We start from the raw sequence: 21,073 nt of genomic DNA, 5'->3' as shown, positions 1-21,073 counted from the left end.
ACCGCGTTCCATAAGTTGTTACGAGCGCGAGCTGCGGCCGCTGCGGGTTGCCGACGTTGCCGTGTCTGTGCGTTGGAACGTAAACTATGAAGACGAGAGACAAGAGGTGGTGGACGAAGGAGGAGCAGCGCGGTCGATCCTCGCGACGAGCCGACTCGAGGATTCGCTGATTGCGAGCGGCGCCGCCGCGGATTACACACTGCGAAGACCCGATGCGAACTGCTCCACGTACTGGAGAAAAGCGTGGATTTTGAGGTTAAGTCCCGCGACTTGAGCCGCGACACATGAATTATCGATCATATTACATCCTTCGCGTTTAAGCGCGGCCGAAACAATACACCGCGATCGCGACCGATTGCGGCCGATTGGGCGTATCCAGATGTAATGACAATGGTGGCGAACGTGCCGGCGTGCTGTAATAGGTTAAGTTCTCACCGGAGTGCCCGTGACGTTGCGCCGTCGACAGTGAACGATAACCGGGAACAGCGCTGACTCGACGCGACGAAGATGAGCCGGCTGTGGAACTACCTGGTGTTCCAGGCGTGGATGTCCTACCTGATGGCGGCCGGCCTGCTGGTCTTCACGAGCGGCTTCCTCCTGAATCGCGTTTCCCGGCCGGAACGAGCCGAGTGCGCGCGGTGCACCGGCGATTGCGACGCGACGGTCGTTCTCCAGGACACGGAACGCGCGGCCAAGATGTGCCTGGAGCGCCGGGCGCGGGTCGTTTTGCTGATTGTCGACGCGTTGAAGTACGAGTTCGCGGAATGGCACGAGGACGACGGGTCCACCTCCTACCATCGCAACAAATTGCCCGTAATCCACGAACTCCTGCAGAAACATCCGTCGCACTCTCGTTTGTACAAATTCATTGCCGATCCACCTACCACGACCATGCAGCGCCTGAAAGGTCTCACAACGGGCTCCTTGCCGACCTTCATCGAGGTGGGTTCGAACTTCGCCTCGGAATACATCCAGGAAGACAATCTCGTTGACCAAAATACCGCAGGAGGTATCGTTTTTATGGGCGACGACACGTGGACCAATTTATTCCCGGAGAAATTTATGAGGCAATTCCCGTCGCCGTCGTTCAACGTCTGGGATCTGGACAGCGTGGACAAGGACGTCCAGTATCGTATCTTCTTCGAGCTGAAGAAGAGAGACTGGTCGTTGCTGATAGCGCATACCCTCGGGGTCGATCACTGCGGGCACAAGCATGGCACGCAGCATCCAGAGATGGCGAGAAAATTAAACGACACTAATACACTTATAAAAGAGATCGTGGCGTCACTCGAGAAGGACATGATGCTTTTCGTCGTCGGGGATCACGGTATGACCGAAACGGGGGATCACGGCGGTGACAGCGCCAACGAGATTGAGGCTGCGATGTTTGTTTATTCGACGACTCCACTGTTGAAAGGATTCGCGATTAATGACGACAATAGCGTGAATCAAATCGATCTCGTTCCCACTCTGTCGTCGATCCTCGGCACACCAATCCCCTTTTCTAATTTAGGGTCTATAATACTTGACTGTTTACCGAGTAAAGTAGACGAGGTGGCTGCTGGTCAGTTGCTTTACCCGTTACACTCTCTATGGAGGAATATTGCGCAAACGAAAAAGTACATAGAGATATATTCGGCAGACACGTATTTGTTTTCGAAGGAGCAGCTGCAGCATTTACATTACGTATACAGTCTCCTCTCCGAACGAGTCAAACATGTCGACAGTTTCGAAAAGCTGGAAGCGTTTATTCGGGATACCAAAGGTTATTTTAAATTATTGAAGGATACGTGTACGGAGGTGTGGGTCCAATTTGATTCCGGTCTAATTTCCAAAGGTTTACTTTTGATGTTTTGTTCGTTATTTTTCTTTTATCTCTTCGTCACTGGTATACCTGAGAATCGTATGTGTGATATATTTAAATCTTCATTCTTACAGTGTGCCATCATAGCCAATTTAGTTACCGCGGCGATTACTATGTGCCTGTATTTGTTAAATATTTTAGAGGAATTGAGGAACACCACTCTCTTCGTCACTGGTGCGGTTTCTATTGGTCTGCTGGTTATAGTGATCGCTCAGAATTGGGACGTTATATCGATGTGTTGGTATGATCACCGTCGAATCAAACTGTTGACTTATGTAGCTAGGATAATACTTCTTCTAACGGTATGTGGACTCTTCTCCAACAGTTACATAGTTGAGGAGGACAAAGTCTTGTCTTTCCTGTTTGTTACGCTCGTTTGTTTGCTCATGTTCGATCTGAGGAAAAATGATGCCGATAGTACTTCGGAGAGGAAAACTAGATTTGCTTCAAAACCAACAAAATCAAATTTCAGGACGATTGTGCTGATTATCGGTTTACTAGCGTGCGCCTCGGTTAGGCTGTCGCATTATTTTTGGCGCTGTAGAGAGGAGCATCTACAACGAGAATGTTCTATATTTGCAACTGGTAAGGTTGGCTGGTCCACAATGCCAAACAACTGGGAGCGTGCTCTACTCGCCGTTTTACTCGCCTCGATCATCCTGGCGTCATATGTGGTCATAGTTCGATTATGGCTGCAAAGCTGTGGAAATCTCACAGGCTTCGCCCCCAGCGTCATGGTAGGGCAATATTGTCCTGTTATCGTGAGCGTTTGTATGGGGTGCTATTGGATTTTGCAAAAGCTTCCGAAGTTCGTTAAACCGAAGCTCGCTCTATCCTGGGAGATCAACACACTACCTAATGTGGTCTACTTCTTCTGCGTCCTCGCGATTCTCGTCCTCTACTATCGTCCGCTTAGTATATATTTGCTGCCAAAGAAGAAGGACTCCATCGACGTCTACCGCGATGAGAACATAGTGCCTCAATTATTCGAAAAGATAAAAGACTCCATTTCCCGTAAACGAATAGATACCGACGAGCTTCCGGTCATTTATGGTTTCGGGACTGCCTACAGCGCTGCATTTATCTCATTAAGTGTATTCCTCACGCTTTTGTACGCATTACTGTTGGGAGATACTCTATCGCCTGGTACATTCTTGATGTTTATAACGTACGTTTGCATATTGGGTTTATCCGCGATAGAGAGATACAAAAATGCTAACAACATTTGTAAGTATACACAGTAGAATCTGTATTAACTATGCGCAGTTGGATCTTTAATTTTTCTAATACATTATTTATTATTGCATACAGCTGAACTAGTTGACGTATCCATGCCTGTGTTACTTTGCTGGTTCTTATTGGCTGAATATTTCTTTTATGGAACTGGCCATCAGGCGACGTTTCCTACCATTCACTGGCATGCTGCCTTTGTAGGAACTGGTGGCCATTTTTATGGAAATTTAGTGTCAGCAATTTTAATAGGTGGGTATTGAGACAGTAAAACCTGTGTTAAAATTTTTACTGACTCTAATCCTCTAAAAATGTCAAAATGATTTTCAGGTATTAATACGTTTGGATCACATATTATACTGGGCGCAACATTACCACTTTTAGTAGTTGTACCATTTACATTGCATCGAGTTTTTCCAAAGTTTCTCAAAGCAAAATTTCTCGATGATATAAAGAGAGGTGAGCTTCTCTTGTTTGAACAAGATTCTGCTTTTCATGCTGCGATTTTTGCGATTGCGGGAAAATATACGTTGCTTCATGGAATTCGGGTATGTATTCTTTACATATATTGCATAAAATGTAACATTAAAATTTAGATTGTTCTCTAAGAAAAAATTTATCCAGATAAATATATCTGTATCATCTCGACTGTTATATTTATTTTTTAGACTTTCGGCAGCATGCTTGCAGCAACTATACATTGTCGGCATTTAATGGTTTGGAAAATATTCGCGCCAAAACTAATATTCGAGGGATTAGGATTCCTGGTAACATTGGGTAGTATATTAGCATCGTTTTATATGGTATTCCGTATTGATCAACAAATGGAATATCTTATTACTAGAGTCACAAAAGACAGATGATAGTGACTCACTTTTAAGGGAGTATAGTACAATCAATAGCAAAGTACCAAAGTACTGTGAGAATACTTCGCTTTTGCGAATAAATCCGAAAGTGGCTCGTTACTTATGAATATAGATTGTATTTCTAGCAATTCAAACTATCAAGATATAAAACGAGCAACGTTTATATTTACCACAATACTGCCAATATTTCCACAATTTTGTATGAAAGTGTAACAAGGGTAAAACGAAATCTGGTATATATCTATCGAATATTACAAATAACATTTTTCGTACCGAAGTAAAGAAACTTATCTCTCCACTTCTTCGAGTTGATATTAATGTTAGATAATAATGTATACCTCATATAGAACGCATATGTCGCGTAAGCAAACTGTGATGCTTCCTAACACACTAACGCTACCCTGCGTGCAATGCATTGCTGATTGACGAACAAAGCAACGCACTTGATGCAGGATTGCGTCCGTGTGTCGCGGTCTGTCTGCGCGACTGATGGGCACATCTCTGCGTATTACTGCTATTATTAGAATATGATTACATAGATAATAGGCTAGACATACTGTTAGAAAGAGCATTTATCTTTCATATCCTTCGGTACATATACATAGAAAAAATACTGTGTATTGTGGTTAATGAAAAACGAACGATACAATAAATCCGGCATTTTTCATTCTTTTGTATATCATATTTCGAATAGTATAGTAAATAATTTTAAATGATTCTGTAACTGTCGTTCTGTAATTATCGTTTCTCTGTTATCTTCTTCTGCCAATATATTTTATTGGAAATAATCAATTAATATCATACACATTTACTTACATGTTTTGAATAATAACATTAAAAAAAATTTTTTCATTCAAACTTAATCGTGTAAATATATAGTAAAAGAATTACTCCTGCTGGGACCTAATGATGGTTATGATGGTGCCTACGATCTTGGTATTCCTTCTCGTGATATTGTATCCAGTCAGCCCATTTGTTCGAGTTTCCGTAAGCGTTAGATTCCTGCGACAGATGAACAGACGTCCGCGATATTCATAATTCAGAGACATTTTGCACTTAATTGTAATTAATACTTTGAAAGCCTGGAGCTTGAGAGTTAGGCAATTTAGGCATTTGAATCTGAAAATTAAATTAGATTATTATATTTTATAATCTTCATACAAGTATTACTCGATTAAATAGAGAATAAAGAAATCTTCGGCGAAAAATGTTAGGTAATTATATAACTCCTTATTCTCTGTTTCAAATGCAATAATTCTATACATAAGGCTTCCAAAGTATTATATAGCGCGTTATATATTACGATAAAATTGTACATATATTCATTATTTTTTATTAAATTATATAAATAATTAATTTATTGTTTTGTTATATTTTATTTTATGATTTCTTGATAAATTCGTATAAATAAATAGAGGCATATGGAGTTTTTAGTAGCGGTAGATTTAAGAAACGGTAAAGCACATTAGGAGTTTTTGATATGAACATGTTTCCTTTTTTATACTACCGCTTGAGAGAGAGAAAGAGAGAGAGAGAGAGAGGGGGGGGGGAGAGAGAGCGAGAGAGAGAGAGGTTTCTGTACATTTTATAAACATGATATTTATAAATTAAAAGGATGAAACAATGCAAAGCATTGACATTAATGATAACATTAACAAAATAAGACATATTTATTTTATAAGATATAATAATAATAATATATAATCATTACACAATAATAACTGAAACATTAAGAACAGAATGATATAAAGCCATTAATAATTATTGTCCAATTAATATAACAATTATTGAATATATAACTACTATCAATTATTGCAAATTATCTAAGAATTTTAGAACTACAGTTATATAAATGTCGTGCTATATATGTCAAAGCTGTACATAAAATTTCTGCATGAAATTAAATTTATATTTTTTTATAATTAACGGCTCTCTTTCAAATTTTTTTTCTTTCTCATTCTTGATGTTTCAGTTGATTATTATTAAAATTTTTTGTCTTTTAAAATAAAACCGCACTTACCAGCAATTTAATTCCTCCTCCTTGATGTCCAGGTGTAGAACCTCCTCCTGCTTGTACAGATTCCACCGAACCTGCTGGTAGACTCTGGTAGCCCTGATGCATCTGCATTTGTACGCCTCTCTTGTATTGTCTCTGATCATGCCGATCATCGTTTTCATATCCAAAATATGGCGAATCATCGTCGGCTTGTCGTTTTACAGCTGAATTTTCCGGATAAGATACCCAAAAAGACGTTGGTGATTTGGGCAAAGCTCTGCTCATTACAGTATTTCCTTTGACAGGACTTACTGGATAAGAAGCCGGATAAGAACCCGAATAAGAAGCCGGAGTTGTATTCTCAAAAGCGGATATTTTCTTCAGAATGGCGTCCAAAAGAGTGTTATTAATTGGTGAAGCGCTAAATGCATTGCTAGTTAATGGAACTTTCGCCAATTCTGGATTACTCGGAGTGCTAGCGTTAGTTGCCATCGCGTTTTTTGCGACCACACTGATGTTTCTTTGCAGGTCCGTCAGCATATCGAATACTTGGCTAAGTACAGTCATTCTCTGCTGAAACGGAAGCGTTGGATCCATTGTTGGTTTTGCAAAAGGAAATATACTAGAGAAAGGCTTGAAAGGCTTCTTTGTCGGAGCAGCGGCGGCTGCCACAGCCTTTTCATACGCGATTAGATCGTTCAAAGTCGCCATCATATCACCTTTTAAATCGCCAAGTTCCGATAATATCGTATCAACGATTGCATCTTTAGCGGCTGCGATAGACGGCGCATCATCCAAGGATCTAGCAATTTTATCCGGTGAAATATCATCGGGTTTTAGAGATCTCATAAAATCGCTTTTTACGTCCGAACCGTTGCTTGCTTCTGATACGTTTGCATTTATACTATCGAATAGTTTATCTAGAAAGTCCGACACCTTTTGGGTATACTCAGTCGGTCCAGGAATTACAGAGGATGGTACCCAGAAGTTAGGTGGTACAATAGTGCTTTTCGCCGTAGGTACTTCTGTTGTTGTTGCAGGAGTACTGGTGGCAAGATTTTTAAAAAGAGTGTCCAGGAATTCTGATTTCTTTGAAATGATCGCACTCGGGTCCACTACTGGTCCGAAAGATCCTGGTCCGAAAGGTCCTGGTCCGAAAGGTCCTGGTCCGAAAGATCCTGGTCCGAAAGGTCCTGGTCCGAAAGGTCCTGGTCCGAAAGGTCCGAACATTCCCGGTGGTAAGTATTCTTTTGGTACGTCACCAGCGACTGATTTTGTTGCTGACATACTTTCTATTATTTTTGGATAAGGTGAACCTGGAATGCTAATGTCATCTGTAGAAGATCCTTCTATACTTCTTCTTCTACGGGAAAAAGATGCATTATCCATGAAAGCGGGCATTATTTCCGGTGATGAAAACGGTGAAATAGGTCCGAATTTTGGAGCCACTGGACTAGTTGGACCTATTGAACCCATTGGGCCAAATTTTGAAGCGAATGGACCAAACATTCCGCGTTTATGCATACTGCTACTCTCGACTATTTTTCCTTTATCATCTTGTAACATGTCTCGTTTATTAAATAATGCATTAACACTATCAGTATTATCTAAAGATGGTTCACTTGCGCCATATGACATAATCGGCTTAGTATCTGCCACATTATATGACACTGGTCCTAAACCGCCAAACATATTACTCAACATATCTGTCTTTTTAGAAATAAATGCCTTCGGGTCGACAAACTTTGGCATAAATGGAGATTTTGGCATGTAGGGTACAGATATCGTGCCCATTCCTCCTGGAGGTCCGAGAGCTCGTGAATAAACTACAATTTCAAAATTTTGAAATTGCTACAACTTAAGTATATTTTTAAGTATAGCAAAAAAAATCAATAAAATCTGTATTTAAAATTGTTTATATAAAAGCATCAAATTTTTCTTTTTTATATCTGTATCATAATCTTAAATTTTTGAAATAGAAAGCAATTGATAAATTTCTTATATTATATATATTCCTTATTTATATACATATTTAAAATAGGTATATAGCTTTCTATTTTGACATTTTAGAAGATTATTTAAGTTTTAGTTTAAAAGACATTCTAGATCTAATTTCTTCAAACAAATATTAGCTAATAATTTTTTTGTTATTTTATTTTTACGTAGACTAATAAAGAAAAGGAATATTTATCTTACCAGATTTGGATACAAAGTTCGTCCATGGTGCTGCGGGTGGAAGTGCCAGAGTTAAACTGGCCACGAATGCCAGCAAGCAAGTGGAAAATAGAAGTGCTTTCTGTCGGGGCATTGTACTAAGTAATGTTGCCTATGCCATGAACTCTCTTTTATAATAATCATTGATTAATAATCCTTGCAAAGTCTTGAAGATTATCCGCATGAAGAATGCTGCGGTCTGAGCTCCGCAACGGAGCATCATTAAAATAATCCACTCGCCACATGTAGAACTTGCAGTTGTGTTTTAATTAGCTGATGTAATTTCCTCTTGGAGATACGATTTTCTTCTTAAAAGCGTAAGTATGTCTATTTTTAACAATAGAGATAATCGTACTTTCTCAAAGAGAGCATAAATAAAATTACCGAATAAAAAGAAAATGTATTGAAAATTGTATTGATAATGTATTGATAACTACATATTTGAAAAAATGCAGTTATGATATTATAGATTAGTTCTCTTTTCCAATTATAATATATATATAGTTAATATATTATAGATTAGTATTTTTTTTCAATCCATACTTTAAGTTACTCATTTTTTGTTCACTATATATATAAATATAGCATATGGATGCGATCGGATTTTAATAGTTTTACAAATGAGCTGTGTGTATTGCATTTGTCAATTGTTTTCAATAATGAAAATACTTCATTTATTTCACGAATACCTTATTTTGACTCGAATTTGATAGGATAAGGTCGTTGTGAGCAATTGATCACTGTCTTTTCAACTTAAGTCTTATATTATTACAAGCATGGATAATTTGGAACAGCGTGAGTAACATATATTTTAATATAATTATCTAGAAATAAAAATAATAGTTGTATATATTGTGGTTGTCAATAATATTTTTAAATCATGTGTAACTATTTTATTTTAGCCAAACAGTATCTAAAAATAGAAATAATTAGATGTAATGAATATATAGAATTAGATTTTATTTTTATTGAAAATATTATTTTAAGATATGATAAAAATAGGATTTTTTAAATTCTAAAAAAAGTTAATATTTTTTAACTAGAGAGTACAAATGACATTGATACCACGTCAGCAATAGATTTTTTATCGTTATATTCAGCCATACAACACGATTATGAGAGGACTCACATTTCAAATATAATTATACAATTATTGCAAAAATATCAACCAAAAAATGATATTAATGCATATAAACATGTACTGAGAGAAGTCTATGATTTATTAGAAGATTATGGTTTTCAAAACAAGCAACAACTACTCTCAATGATACCTTCTCCAAACAATATATCAGATCATACGATTAAAGGAATGTTCCGTACAGTTACAGGTTTCACTAAACTCAATCTGCTGGAAAAGTAAGCCCTTTTTGTAGTTTTTTTTTATCATCACCCAACTCTTTTTATTATTATATAATTTTATACTTCACATTATTACAGTAGCAGCAATATGTTTCAAAGTATATTTGATATTAAAAATATGGACAGAAAAATGGATAGTATTTCATCACCAAAGCAAAGTTTTATGTACGATAAGAATGAATCGGATTTTAAATCGTTTTCCGAAGCTTTTTCTTTCCGAGGTTTTTCTAAGAGTGAAATTTCCATGATTCCTAGTCATATAAGAAACGTAATTCATTTGTAGAAAACATTATGTAAATTTTCATTAAGAAATTATGGCAGTTTAAATTCTATATTAATCAATAGGCGGATTTATCAAATCATCATCTAAATGATAATTCAAAGAATTGGCTGGAGAGAAATAATAAGTATCAAATGTCATTTTATCAGCAATACCTGCTTAACAAGAAATATTGTCCACCTGCTAAAATTAATTTATGTAATACCATTGGCGAGTCACATCTTTGTCACTCATCACGAACAGAATATCAGGTCTGTATAAAAAAAAGAAATAAATGGAAAAAGATAAGTAAAATAAAGTTCAATGTAAGTTACAATACATAAATAAATTTTAGGACATATGTATGAAGATGTGTAATAATGTTGACAGCATAGCAAACATAGCAGATTCACGGCAAAATAAGATTCCCCCAAAATTTGTGAATAACGTTAAATGTGAATATAAAAAATATATGTTTGACAAAGATAAAAAATCTAGCATGTCACACAAGATTATCGATGTTGATCAAGACGCAACAATTAAGCAGACAATTAAAGATGATATATATAAAATGGATGTGTGTTGGACCGAAGATCAGGATGTTATCATAAATGTATAAACAAATATATAAAAATTTTTATATATTTTTTAAAAAGTATTTCTAGAAGTATAAAATTAAATTAATTAAATTCTATAGACGGATGATCTCTTACCAACTGCGCACAATAAACTTAAAACGAGTTTAAACAATTTTTTAAAACGAGCACAAGAAGGAATTTTTGTTGGTAACATTCAATTTTTATCCATTTGTTTAATATAAATTTTTAAAAAATTAGAGATAATACATATAAAATTATAAAAATAATTTTTTATATATGCATTACACATACAGAATTGTCAATTTTCCCACGCATCAGAACATATCCACAAGTGGAATCTTTGAATAAGATGTATTTTCCATCGAAAAATCTAAAACCTGGAACACCACAAAAAGTTTTAAGGCAGGATTTATCATGTAATGTTTCAAATAGCGATAACAACAGCTGCTTACTTTTAAAGCGGCAAAATACAGATAACACACAAAAGAATCCGAGAGAATTTGTTGAAACAAAACAGAAAGTTATTACTTACGATAATAAATTGCAAAAAAAATTTAGTTCTCAAGAATTCAATAAAATAACTGAATTACAATTACAACAAAATAATTTAAATTACAAAATGAAAAAGAAAGTAGCTACGTTGGAATACAAAGAGAAAAATGTAAAAAACTCAAAACATGGGTAAATGTGTACTCATTTTACTGTAAACGTTTTAATCATGTGCGCGATAGTACTAATATAATAAGAAAACTATTTCTAATTCAGATGCGAAATAGTAGAATCAAAATCAAATAATGTAAATTCAGAAGACAATTTTCAAGCTCGCTCAATGGTTCAACTAGCTACATACAAGAAACGATATTACGATACGTTATTGAATGTTCAGAGAGCGAAAGGTTAATTAAAAAATTAATGCTATATTATGTATAATGTAGAATTGTAGCTTAACTATTCTAATATTCTATTCTTAGTAACTTAAATAATTTTTTAGATATGTATATTGTAATGGAACATAATAAACTGTGATGATTAATTAGACATAAAGTGTTAAATATTGATTACATAAATTTTGTTACAGTTGCAATATCGAATTCTTTAATGTCTTCCTCGGATCATTTAACAGCCTATGATGATCCGCATTACTCGAATTATATGTGTCATCAGCAACACTTGCTTCATCAACGTCATTTGATAACGAGGCCGCAATTTTCGATGTATCCGGTGAATTTATCCGGATTATCGAGCGTGTACTGTAATCAATACAGTTGGACAAGATCCATCTGTAAATATTTATTATTGAAGCAGTTAAAACTTCAACGGCAGGTAAGAAGATACAACATAAGATTATTCTGAAATTCATTTACTTACGTATATTATTACAGACTTCGCCTCTGTATGCCAGTAATCAAAGGTAAGTCATTTATGTGCTCAACAACTGAAGTATATCGGAAATATGACTTTTATGTTTAACATTGGAGACTTAATTATTTGTGATATTTCCGCGATTTCTTCATTCTTCAAGCGATTGGATTCATCATTATGTCGGAAACGTGTATCCTTATACCTCTATAGCAAAAGGAAGCGATAAAACGAAATTCTATGGACGCCGTAAAAACTTGGAGGACATAGTTGGAAAATTGAAAGAGACTGAACACAATAATCTTAACGACTGATTTTTCTACATTAATTCGATGAGAAATTCCACTGAAGTTGCACGCAAATAATGACATTCTTCTTAATTCTTATGTAATATCTTCGAATATTAATTTAAAATTTTAAAAATTGACATAATAGAGATAAAAATATTAAAAATTCTGGTAATTAGAGATATTCTGTATGTAAGCTCGATATGGATTTTATTCTAAATATTCATCTTTTGCATTAACCTTGTGTTGAAAATAATTATTATGTACTACGGAAAGATTATCATTTGTAATCTTATAATAATCTCGATTTATATACACTGTTAGATACTTCGAATCCTTATAAGGCGTGATTTTTGTAAAGTTGAATAGATCGCGCAGATTTTGATAATTCCGTCTGTATTTCGGACGATTGCGTGACAATGTGATTTTTCAATAGCATATACGCAGAATATAATGTTATACTTAGCTGTCGCCAATCGAGCCGTGTTTAACGCATTTACTAACAAATGTACATTGTTCTGTTCAAGTAACATTACACACACAAGGCTCACTCTGACTAGATTTGTGATATATTATTAAGTAACATACACAATCACACGCACAATTCCGCAGTCGATAGTGTGTAAATATTCGCCATTCATTTACTCCTAGATGTACAAAATGAATATGTGATAATGCTATATAACTTAGGTGCTACGTGACTCATGAATCATTTATTGTCCAGATCATTCGCTATCAGCTCAACAAATCACCAAGATACTGTGTGTGATCGCATGATATCTGCGTCATAATTTGGTAATATGTTTAGCCATCTTATTTATTCATATCAATTTTCAGACTTCTGCAAAGACATTCAAATCACGATTCTCCTAACAGTCCTACAATGTGTCGCTACAGTTTGATGTTCACTATAATAATTGGCAGCATCACATTATTCATTTTCATGTAACTAAATATATAAATACAATGACATTATATATTATTAATATTTAAACACTACATCCACATAAATATTAAAACACATTAGAAATATTCAAATGAGACGAACACTTTGTATTTAAGACAGGTAACGCATTACATGTGTGCATCTATTATTTAACGAATGAGGAATTAGGCCAGTTGAATTATTTTGCTAGGAGAATTAAAACGAATCGACAGGAATTTATTCTATGAAATAGAAAATTCCAATTTTTGACATCATAAGAAACCATTTCTCAATTAATATATTTGTTAAAATACCCATTTAAATTTACAATAATTTTTCCTATCAATTCTTTCTAATTCACCTAATTTTTAAAGGATCTCAGGTTATATACAGATTTGGATTGTCATGCTATCACTACAGGTCGTCAATCGAGCTTAATATATAATGAAATCTGCGTTTATTAATCATAATCGAAATTTATTGCCTGAATGATAATTTATTCATACAAATTCTAAGGAAACAGTGCTTTTCATGTATCACAAACATACTGCTATTTGTTATTTAACTTCGTTGAAGCAAATAATTGCTGCAAATATCGAAGTCAAGTAATAATTTAATCTATATATAGTGATAATAATGACTTTAATCCATTAGTTGTCCGTTATTTGATAGTATTATTTAAGAAATAATATTTTTTTATTAAAAAAAAATTTAATTTAGCATTTAAAAATGTATTACAAAGAACAATGTAAAATAAAATGATATAACGCTAAGTGCACGAGTTTGAGCTACAGATCATAAAATTACAAGCCTCAGATGTGAAGTCATTAAGGCTGGTATTCATAGTTAAATCTTATTTTAAGATCGTCTCAAATAGTATCCAAAGATGCTAAAATGGCTCCACGATTGGTTGATAGGATCTGAAAACAGTACTTAAGATAATTTTAAATATAAGTACTATGAATACCGACTAAAGAGAACTTAATCGATATTACATTACATTCAAAGAGCATTATACTTCCTCTGGCAGTGCTTGTGCCCTTTAATTTAGTTCAAAACTAATTGCCTTATTACGCCAAGTGACATTTTATTATCATTTGAATTACTTCTAAACATTTATTTCAATGTCATCAAATCACACTTTCAAATATATTAGCGTACTAACAATAAATCATATACAGAAGAGTTATACATTGTTTCTCGTTATGTCCAACAAAATAGTTGAGATACCATCGATATTTGCCACAACGAAGCTGCTGTATTATATGCTATTTCTCTTTATGAATCTATATGAACACGCATTTTATTTCTCTTATACTATTAATTGATTTAAAGTCGACGCATCAAAGTTCAATAAATGTGTAATTTATTTGTTTATACTCGCGTATCAAAAGACAAAATAGCTGTTGTCAGACAAAATAGTTGTCTTAATTAAGATTAGCTAATATGTTTATATTTATTCGATCGTATAATGGTCGTGATACATTGAACGAAGGCGAAACGAGATATCAGAGGAATTCTGAAGACTATGTTATATTATCGTATATTGAGAAAGACTCAATGGAAATATCAATCAGGAAACAAGCGCTTAATAGTTCTTCTAAGATGAATTGTACTTCTAACACGATATGTATGTACTAAAAAATACTTTGCTCTTTAATTTGATGGATTATTAAGAAGATATAGTTGTACAAAAAAGTGCTTGACTAGAGTTGACTAGACTCTCTCATTAAAGTATATAAAAGATTGATACAATTAACACAATAAATAATACTATACGTCTAATAATTTTAAAACTACGTAAAATACTTATAAATAATGCGTCCAGGAACAGGGACGGATTATTTTGTTTTAAATAAATCAACAAAAATCGATTTCTATAATATGTGGAAATATTCAATTAAGACTAAAAATAACTAATTATGTACTTCAATGTTACTTCTTGTTAAAATTAATATTTAATTTATGAGTAGGCTATAAATAAAATTTGTATAGTGTAAATGATTTATAAATCCGTCCTTGTGCAAATATCATACTATTGTAATATAATGAGCACATTTCAGAGTATGAGCTAATTGAAATAATACAATGAATATTCGTGTTCCACGCATACTATTCTGTTTATACGGGAACCAATGCCAAACCGATCTTCTAATGCAAAAAATACCAATCGTCTTATAATTTTATTATAAGTCAATAAAAAATTCTTTCCATATAAAATTATTTTTAGCATTTTTCTAAAAATTTAAAATTCTATAAGGCCATTGTGTGAAATGTACATATATAAAGGTATTGTCATTGCAAAATAAAATATAATTTTAATATTATGTTGGTATTAATAAGCTATCTAATCATATCTCAATTAAAACTTGAAATCAAATCTAATGAGGAATGTTGCAAGTTGTTCTAATTTCGCGTATAATTTTTTAATTTATTAAAAGCTTTATTAAAAAGCAATATTTTTTAATGTTTCATAACATTATTAATTTTAATTTTCTCATAGATCTTTAAGCATTTTTAAATAAAGTATATAATCACACAACTTAGAATTGAATAAAAAAAAATCTTGTGTTTATTTCAAAAATTTGCAATTACTTCTAAAATTTAAATAGACAAATTACAATTGCGAATTGCAACTGTAATTGTCATTCTTTGTATGTAGGATTGATAGAAAGATCGGTCTAGCTACATTTTGCTGTATACAATCCTTTCAAGATTTAATATATACACACTTTCATCTTAAAGAATAGGCGGTTTCTCCTTGCACGCACTACAATTTCTTTTTCAAGTATGCATGGAGCTCAAAATATATTGGCATCAAAATATGAAATAATTAGTCAAATATATATTAGGGTTACGTGCTATATAGTGGTCTTATACTTACAAAATCCCATTAAAACTTACTTATTTATTATTTGGTACATGATTGGAATGAAGTGGCGTTATTTGCTTATCAAAGTTGGGCAGTCTGGTTTTGTGTGATGCAAAACGTCAGGACCTGAATAACTAAAGAGAATCTATCCTCTTGGCAGCAAAAATGTACAAGGCAGCAATAATTTTATACACGATCTTAAATCTTTGGACACAATTTCGTCCTGTAAAGTTCGATAACGACAAATTTGATAGCCCTATTAGTAAGTCCATGCTACAATCTTTTTCACCTATTGCATGTACAAATATAATAATCTATATACTTTACGTACACTTTAAATCACATCGCATTTTATGGACAATTGAAAATGTAGACGCAACATATAAAACCAAGATACAATTCTCTTTCAGCCATAGTATGCATTATACAATACAAAATGTTGGACCTATAAATTTCAAATGAATTTATACAAACAAGAAAAAGATATAAAATTTCAAATATATAATACGTGATAACTATATTATTGCAATTTAAGAAAGAAAAGTTTAACGTAAAGTATATAGATACTTGGTTTATAAAAAATTTCGTCACAAATTCATAGAAACTGCTTAATAAAACAGGTTCATTTTTTACCTAAAATGTGTGCTTCGTATTTCACACGACATTCAGGCAAAGCTGTAAGGGTCGATAGTTTTGCTAGAACAAGGTTGAACATCATCTGGTGGTGGGCGCCACTGTCCGGACCACATAGTGTTACGAACAACCACAATTGCATCAGTAGTTTCTTCTATACCGTTGCTAGACGTACATTCCGCCTCCCAATTGCGGAGACCGTTTCGAGTCACTCGATTAATCGATCTAGCCTCGTTCATTTCACAACAATTCTGTGCGTCATTGTTCACTGGCGTTCGCCTAGTTTTACTTTTAATTTGCGTTGTACCACTATTCCTACGTTCGGCGTCAGACCACGGCTGAGATTGCTCCACTGTAGATTGTAGAGGTAACTTTCGCGGCACTCGCCTAGTCTTAGCTTCCTCTGCAGTAACACGGCTAGCATCAGCCTTACTACTACCTGGTATGTTTCCGTCACCGGTTGAACTACTGTCACCTTCTTTCCTTCGTCTTCTTCGTCTCCTCTCAATTTCAGACTCCTCCCGTTGAGTATCTTCATTATTCGTATGAGTTTCTAACATGTGCTGCTTGGCAGTAGCCCAATGGTCCTTTTTGGCGCCTTGTTTAAATTTCTCGTGATTGCTACCGCGATGACCACCGTTACTAGTGTTCGTATCACTATCATTGCGTTTCTTCGATTGCTGATTTTTCACAGTCCACGAAGCTGGTCTCTTAGGACTACGTTCCTTCAAAGTGACCTGCATTTTAGATTACATTGATACCTGGTGATTGCTACTCTATACTTACATCATAAAACAAGCAGATAATTACCCCAGAGGAAGAAGAATTGTCAACGGGTTTGTAAAGTTGCGTTGGGGTATTACTACGGGAATCTTGACCTTTACAACTTGATCCACTACGACAATGTATCCAGGATAATAAAAATGCTAAGAGAGCACAAAAAAGTCCGACTACTGTCGCAGCAGTCAGTTGGGAACGTGTGCGTCTTGTTGCCCAGCCTCCACTGTGGTATTCCCATACTGTACATGCTAGTAATACGCTACTTGCAGCATATGACAAGCCTATGCCAGTGAATACTATAGCATTCTAGAAAAAAAAACTCTTACATGTAACAGCATCAACTGATATCTAAATAATTACACAAATAATTTCTGAAACATACACGTGTGTTATTAGCAAAATATTACTTACCACTTTAGCCCAATTTAAAGGAAGGATGTAAATGACATGCGAAATATCAAGGAAGAGAAGGGCTGCAGTGACCAAGAAACAGAAAACAGCTACAAAGATCATGAATCGTAAACGATCTGCTAAAGGCAGCATAAAAATGCTGACCTTGGCAGTGCCAGAACTGCATAAAGTTGCCAAACAAGCGGCGGAGGATATCTACGAAATGCGCTCATTAATATATCTATATATAAAATAATTTTCAATAGCTCAAACTTTGAGTATGTTCATACATTTTCTACAGGAAAGTGACTTTACACTCACAAGTAATAAGAGTCTAACAACACCCGTAGGTGTTTTAAGATGTCCTTGTATGTCGCAGTAAATAACCACATGGCTTGCGCGAGACCAAGGCATGGCATTTGATGAGCCAGGTCTGTGGTCACTATTACCATAGTGACCATGGTAAATTGCATGCGAATCCCATGAGTGGACCGTCGAGTTCACCCCCGGCGAATCCAGGTCTGATGATTGGGAGCTGATTCGCCCCCCTGTCCTACTGCCTGCTATTTATACAATATTCCATGTATACATTCGTATATGCAGTCATTTAAATTACTTTTTATCTTTTTCTAATTTTTATAATTCTTCTAATTTTTACTAGAAAAAGATAAAGTTAAATTAAGGTCAAAGTTATTCTGTGTTGGTAAAAATAGACATTAATGAACTAAGTGAGATAAAAACTGTGTTCCAAAATTTCTACACTGTAGTAATTAAAAATCTATAGCATATTTAATGTAAACTATAAACTTTAATGTAATTACTATACTACAGTTTTAGAATATAGCAGTTATACTTTTAATAATTACATGTTACTTGAATATCATTAAAAGTAATTATGAAGTATTATCACAGCATAAAGTTTAAATTTTGCAAACAAAATTTAATGTTAATTTTGTGTTAACATAAAAACGTTAATTGAAACATTATACATACCAATCTCGAAGTCTTGAATGTCCTCAGGTTTAGAATATATGGTGGGTGGTGGTTCCAGATCGCGTATTTCTTCTAAAAGAAGCACTTCTATTTCCTCGGCTGCGTATAAGTCCGAGACCGAGCGAATAGGATAATGCCGAGTCTCGCTCATTACTTAAGTGCGCTCGCTCATTTGCTCCTTCCTGCTTGCTGTCGTATCTTTTTGTTTGACTTACCAGTGGCCACCATTCGTTGTCTAATTGATACGACAACAAGTCCATCCGTCTATCAGCCATCCTCTGCACATACCCTGTGCCATTTCTACCTTTACAGGTAAGAATACTCCCCTTCAAGCCATATACCTATAAAAAAATTAATTGAAATAATTTAAAACAATGTAAAGCTCATAAAATTAATTAATCAAAATAAGCCGAAACATTATAGCTACAAATATTTAACACATTATTTTATCAAATTTATTACATGAGAGTATTACTTATACAAAACAAGACAAGTCAGTGAATCATCAAGCATGTGAACAAAAAATAATTTATATTTGTTATTCGATATTGGACATGTTCCATCAATGAAAATTAACAAATTAGAAAATCAACGTAAACTCGTGTAACAAATTTCGTAAACAAACATGTTATTACTGACAAACACGAGGTTTTACACAAACAAGGCTATCTCGTGTCACGCCGGCATATGAGAAATCGAAGAGCGAGTGAGCATTCAAATTCGATCACGAAAAGTAAGTTTTAGACTTGAGTGTCTCGAGATTATTTTAAGCTCTCTGGGATAGATCATGTTTTTCCGATCGAATCGCTTGAAATCCACATGTTGCCCAAGATTGTCTTTACGGCATCCAGTGGCGTTATCGTATTGAGAAAATCGACGCCTCAGAAAGGGAGATTCGCCGGATACGTACCTCAAATTACGTCCGTCGATCGTGACAAATAGATCACATCTTTCCAAGATTTTTCACGTAACCGAGCTCGCTGACCATTCTACGGGTAGCCGCCATTGCCTTTTTTGCTTGGGTTTTGTCCATGGTCCGCGTCTGTTACGACACCTAGAAACAACAGATGGGGTAACCTGTCTCTCTCTCTTCAATCATTGGTCGAGAGGCAAAAAATGGTCGTGAATATCATTTAAGGGCCACTTGCACCAAACTCTGATTAACTTCATCGTTGATTAGTCTATTGGAATTGACCAATCATATTTGTCGTGTTAAGCAAAATTAACAAATGCAATTGATCAATTCTAATGGACTAATTAACGATTATGTTAATCAGAGTTTGGTGCAAGTGGCCTTTAGGGCCATTCTACAATAGTCGCAAGTCGCCAGTTGCTTCCTATGGCCCGGTTTCACCAACGCGAGTTAATCTAATCGGTCGATTATTTTAGGTTATTCTATTGGAATTGACCAATCGTATTTAAATAAAATTAACAAATGAGATTGGTCAATTTCAATGGAATGACCCAAAATAATCGACCGATTAGATTAACTCGCATTGATGAAACCGGTCCTAAGACAATCAATGATCATCGAGCTCCATACGTAAAGCTCAATGTTCATTGGCGGTCGCAAAAGGCAACTGGCGACTTGCGAATATTATAGAATGGCCCTTACAGTAGTTCTTTTTTTTTAATAATGCGACTAAACAAAAGCTAGACTAATGCAAGGTCTACAATGTCAACAGAAGTAATAGTCAGTATTTATAGTCGAATCTTATTTAAAGATCGTCTCTTATTTAAAGCAATGTCTTAAAATACTAATACGGCTCTGTGATTGGCTGATGGAATCTTAAGACAGTACTCAAGATAATCTTAAATATAAGATTCGACTATGAATACCAGCCTTTTTAGGGAACACAATCGACACAAGCATTGTTCTATCTTTTTTTATGTTCAATGAGTAACAAAGATAGAACGATACTTGTGTCGATTGTGTTCCCTAAGCCCGGATCTACAATAGGTGTAGTAAGCCTTATGCCATAAGAAACTCACCAATTGAATGTGAAAAAAATAAACGAATATAATTGGTTAATTCCTTAGGGCTTAAGGCTTAATTACTACACCTATTGTAGATCTGGGGCTCGATTCTTGAATTCATTTGCAAGAGAAATGTATTCGCAAATTCTGTTCTTACAGAAAAGTTGAAAATTTATTGGCTATCGTATGGCTTTTAACCAATAAACTTGCAACTTTTCTGTTAGAGCGGGTATTTGCGCATACGTTTTCTTGCGAATGAATTCAAGAATCGAGCCCCTGGCCTAAAAGGAAAGCAGCCTTCATAAATGTGGACTATAGATTTTCAGTACTATTCTGTATCGCCTACCGACAACTATCGGCGTCGTTGCGCAGGTTTTTTGTCATATAAAATATTTGCGCAACGACACCGATAGTTGTCGGCAGGCGGTACAGAATTGAGTCCCGAATTTTGGAACACAGCCAGAGTTGTT

The 21,073-nt window shown here is 34.8% G+C and overlaps 4 protein-coding genes across 9 annotated transcripts; 2 read left to right on the top strand and 2 right to left on the bottom strand.

Annotated features, from left to right (window-relative positions):
• Nucleotides 1-165: 165 nt before the first annotated feature.
• Nucleotides 166-4,752, top strand: LOC105833697 (GPI ethanolamine phosphate transferase 3). The gene is made up of 4 exons (XM_012675628.3): nt 166-3,091; nt 3,176-3,346; nt 3,425-3,642; nt 3,763-4,752. Exons 1-4 carry the CDS (start codon nt 508-510, stop codon nt 3,955-3,957), a joined length of 3,168 nt encoding a protein of 1,055 aa, XP_012531082.1. The 5' UTR covers nt 166-507; the 3' UTR covers nt 3,958-4,752.
• Nucleotides 4,718-8,293, bottom strand: LOC105833698. Its single transcript, XM_028189442.2, has 3 exons — nt 8,153-8,293; nt 5,981-7,782; nt 4,718-4,962 (listed from the first exon to the last, which is right to left on the bottom strand). Exons 1-3 carry the CDS (start codon nt 8,262-8,264, stop codon nt 4,864-4,866), a joined length of 2,013 nt encoding a protein of 670 aa, XP_028045243.1. The 5' UTR covers nt 8,265-8,293; the 3' UTR covers nt 4,718-4,863.
• A 640-nt stretch (nt 8,294-8,933) lies between these two features.
• LOC105833696 lies at nt 8,934-13,668 on the top strand. Its single transcript, XM_036285224.1, has 10 exons — nt 8,934-8,965; nt 9,214-9,526; nt 9,608-9,797; nt 9,875-10,060; nt 10,144-10,401; nt 10,486-10,573; nt 10,681-11,068; nt 11,153-11,283; nt 11,466-11,710; nt 11,770-13,668. Exons 1-10 carry the CDS (start codon nt 8,947-8,949, stop codon nt 11,800-11,802), a joined length of 1,851 nt encoding a protein of 616 aa, XP_036141117.1. The 5' UTR covers nt 8,934-8,946; the 3' UTR covers nt 11,803-13,668.
• Nucleotides 10,415-19,679, bottom strand: LOC105833699. Of its 6 annotated transcripts, none has more exons than XM_036285221.1 (8): nt 18,627-18,777; nt 17,955-18,196; nt 17,655-17,849; nt 17,274-17,549; nt 15,863-17,200; nt 11,756-11,953; nt 11,450-11,667; nt 10,415-10,764 (listed from the first exon to the last, which is right to left on the bottom strand). In XM_036285221.1, the coding sequence occupies exons 1-5, from the start codon at nt 18,775-18,777 to the stop codon at nt 16,496-16,498; spliced, it is 1,569 nt and encodes a 522-aa protein (XP_036141114.1). In that variant the 3' UTR covers nt 10,415-10,764; nt 11,450-11,667; nt 11,756-11,953; nt 15,863-16,495. The 6 variants fall into 6 exon arrangements, with proteins under 6 accessions (XP_036141114.1, XP_036141111.1, XP_036141115.1 ...); XM_036285218.1 differs by adding an exon at nt 19,537-19,679 and having other exon boundaries at nt 10,585-10,764; nt 11,756-17,200; nt 18,627-18,967; XM_036285222.1 differs by adding an exon at nt 19,537-19,679 and having other exon boundaries at nt 10,585-10,764; nt 11,756-17,200; nt 17,955-18,193; nt 18,627-18,967.
• Nucleotides 19,680-21,073: the final 1,394 nt, after the last annotated feature.

The sequence above is a fragment of the Monomorium pharaonis genome, chromosome 4, assembly GCF_013373865.1.
Source record: "Monomorium pharaonis isolate MP-MQ-018 chromosome 4, ASM1337386v2, whole genome shotgun sequence".
NCBI lineage: Eukaryota > Metazoa > Arthropoda > Insecta > Hymenoptera > Formicidae > Monomorium > Monomorium pharaonis.
This window is presented reverse-complemented; position numbering and strand designations above follow the sequence as displayed.

Coding starts and splice junctions, on each gene's coding strand:
- LOC105833696 (XM_036285224.1), top strand. Junction 10,061..10,143: donor CATCACGAACAGAATATCAG/GTCTGTATAAAA, acceptor AATAAATTTTAG/GACATATGTATGAAGATGTG. Junction 11,711..11,769: donor AGTTAAAACTTCAACGGCAG/GTAAGAAGATAC, acceptor ATATTATTACAG/ACTTCGCCTCTGTATGCCAG.
- LOC105833698 (XM_028189442.2), bottom strand. CDS start 8,264: ATGCCCCGACAGAAAGCACTTCTATTTTCCACTTGCTTGCTGGCATTC. Junction 7,783..8,152: donor GAACTTTGTATCCAAATCTG/GTAAGATAAATA, acceptor TTGAAATTGTAG/TTTATTCACGAGCTCTCGGA. Junction 4,963..5,980: donor GAGGAGGAATTAAATTGCTG/GTAAGTGCGGTT, acceptor CATCTGTCGCAG/GAATCTAACGCTTACGGAAA.
- LOC105833699 (XM_036285218.1), bottom strand. CDS start 18,777: ATGAGCGAGACTCGGCATTATCCTATTCGCTCGGTCTCGGACTTATAC. Junction 17,850..17,954: donor TTGTTAGACTCTTATTACTT/GTGAGTGTAAAG, acceptor CGCATTTCGTAG/ATATCCTCCGCCGCTTGTTT. Junction 17,201..17,273: donor ACAATTCTTCTTCCTCTGGG/GTAATTATCTGC, acceptor TCTAAAATGCAG/GTCACTTTGAAGGAACGTAG.
- LOC105833697 (XM_012675628.3), top strand. CDS start 508: ATGAGCCGGCTGTGGAACTACCTGGTGTTCCAGGCGTGGATGTCCTAC. Junction 3,092..3,175: donor CAAAAATGCTAACAACATTT/GTAAGTATACAC, acceptor TATTGCATACAG/CTGAACTAGTTGACGTATCC. Junction 3,347..3,424: donor AGTGTCAGCAATTTTAATAG/GTGGGTATTGAG, acceptor AATGATTTTCAG/GTATTAATACGTTTGGATCA.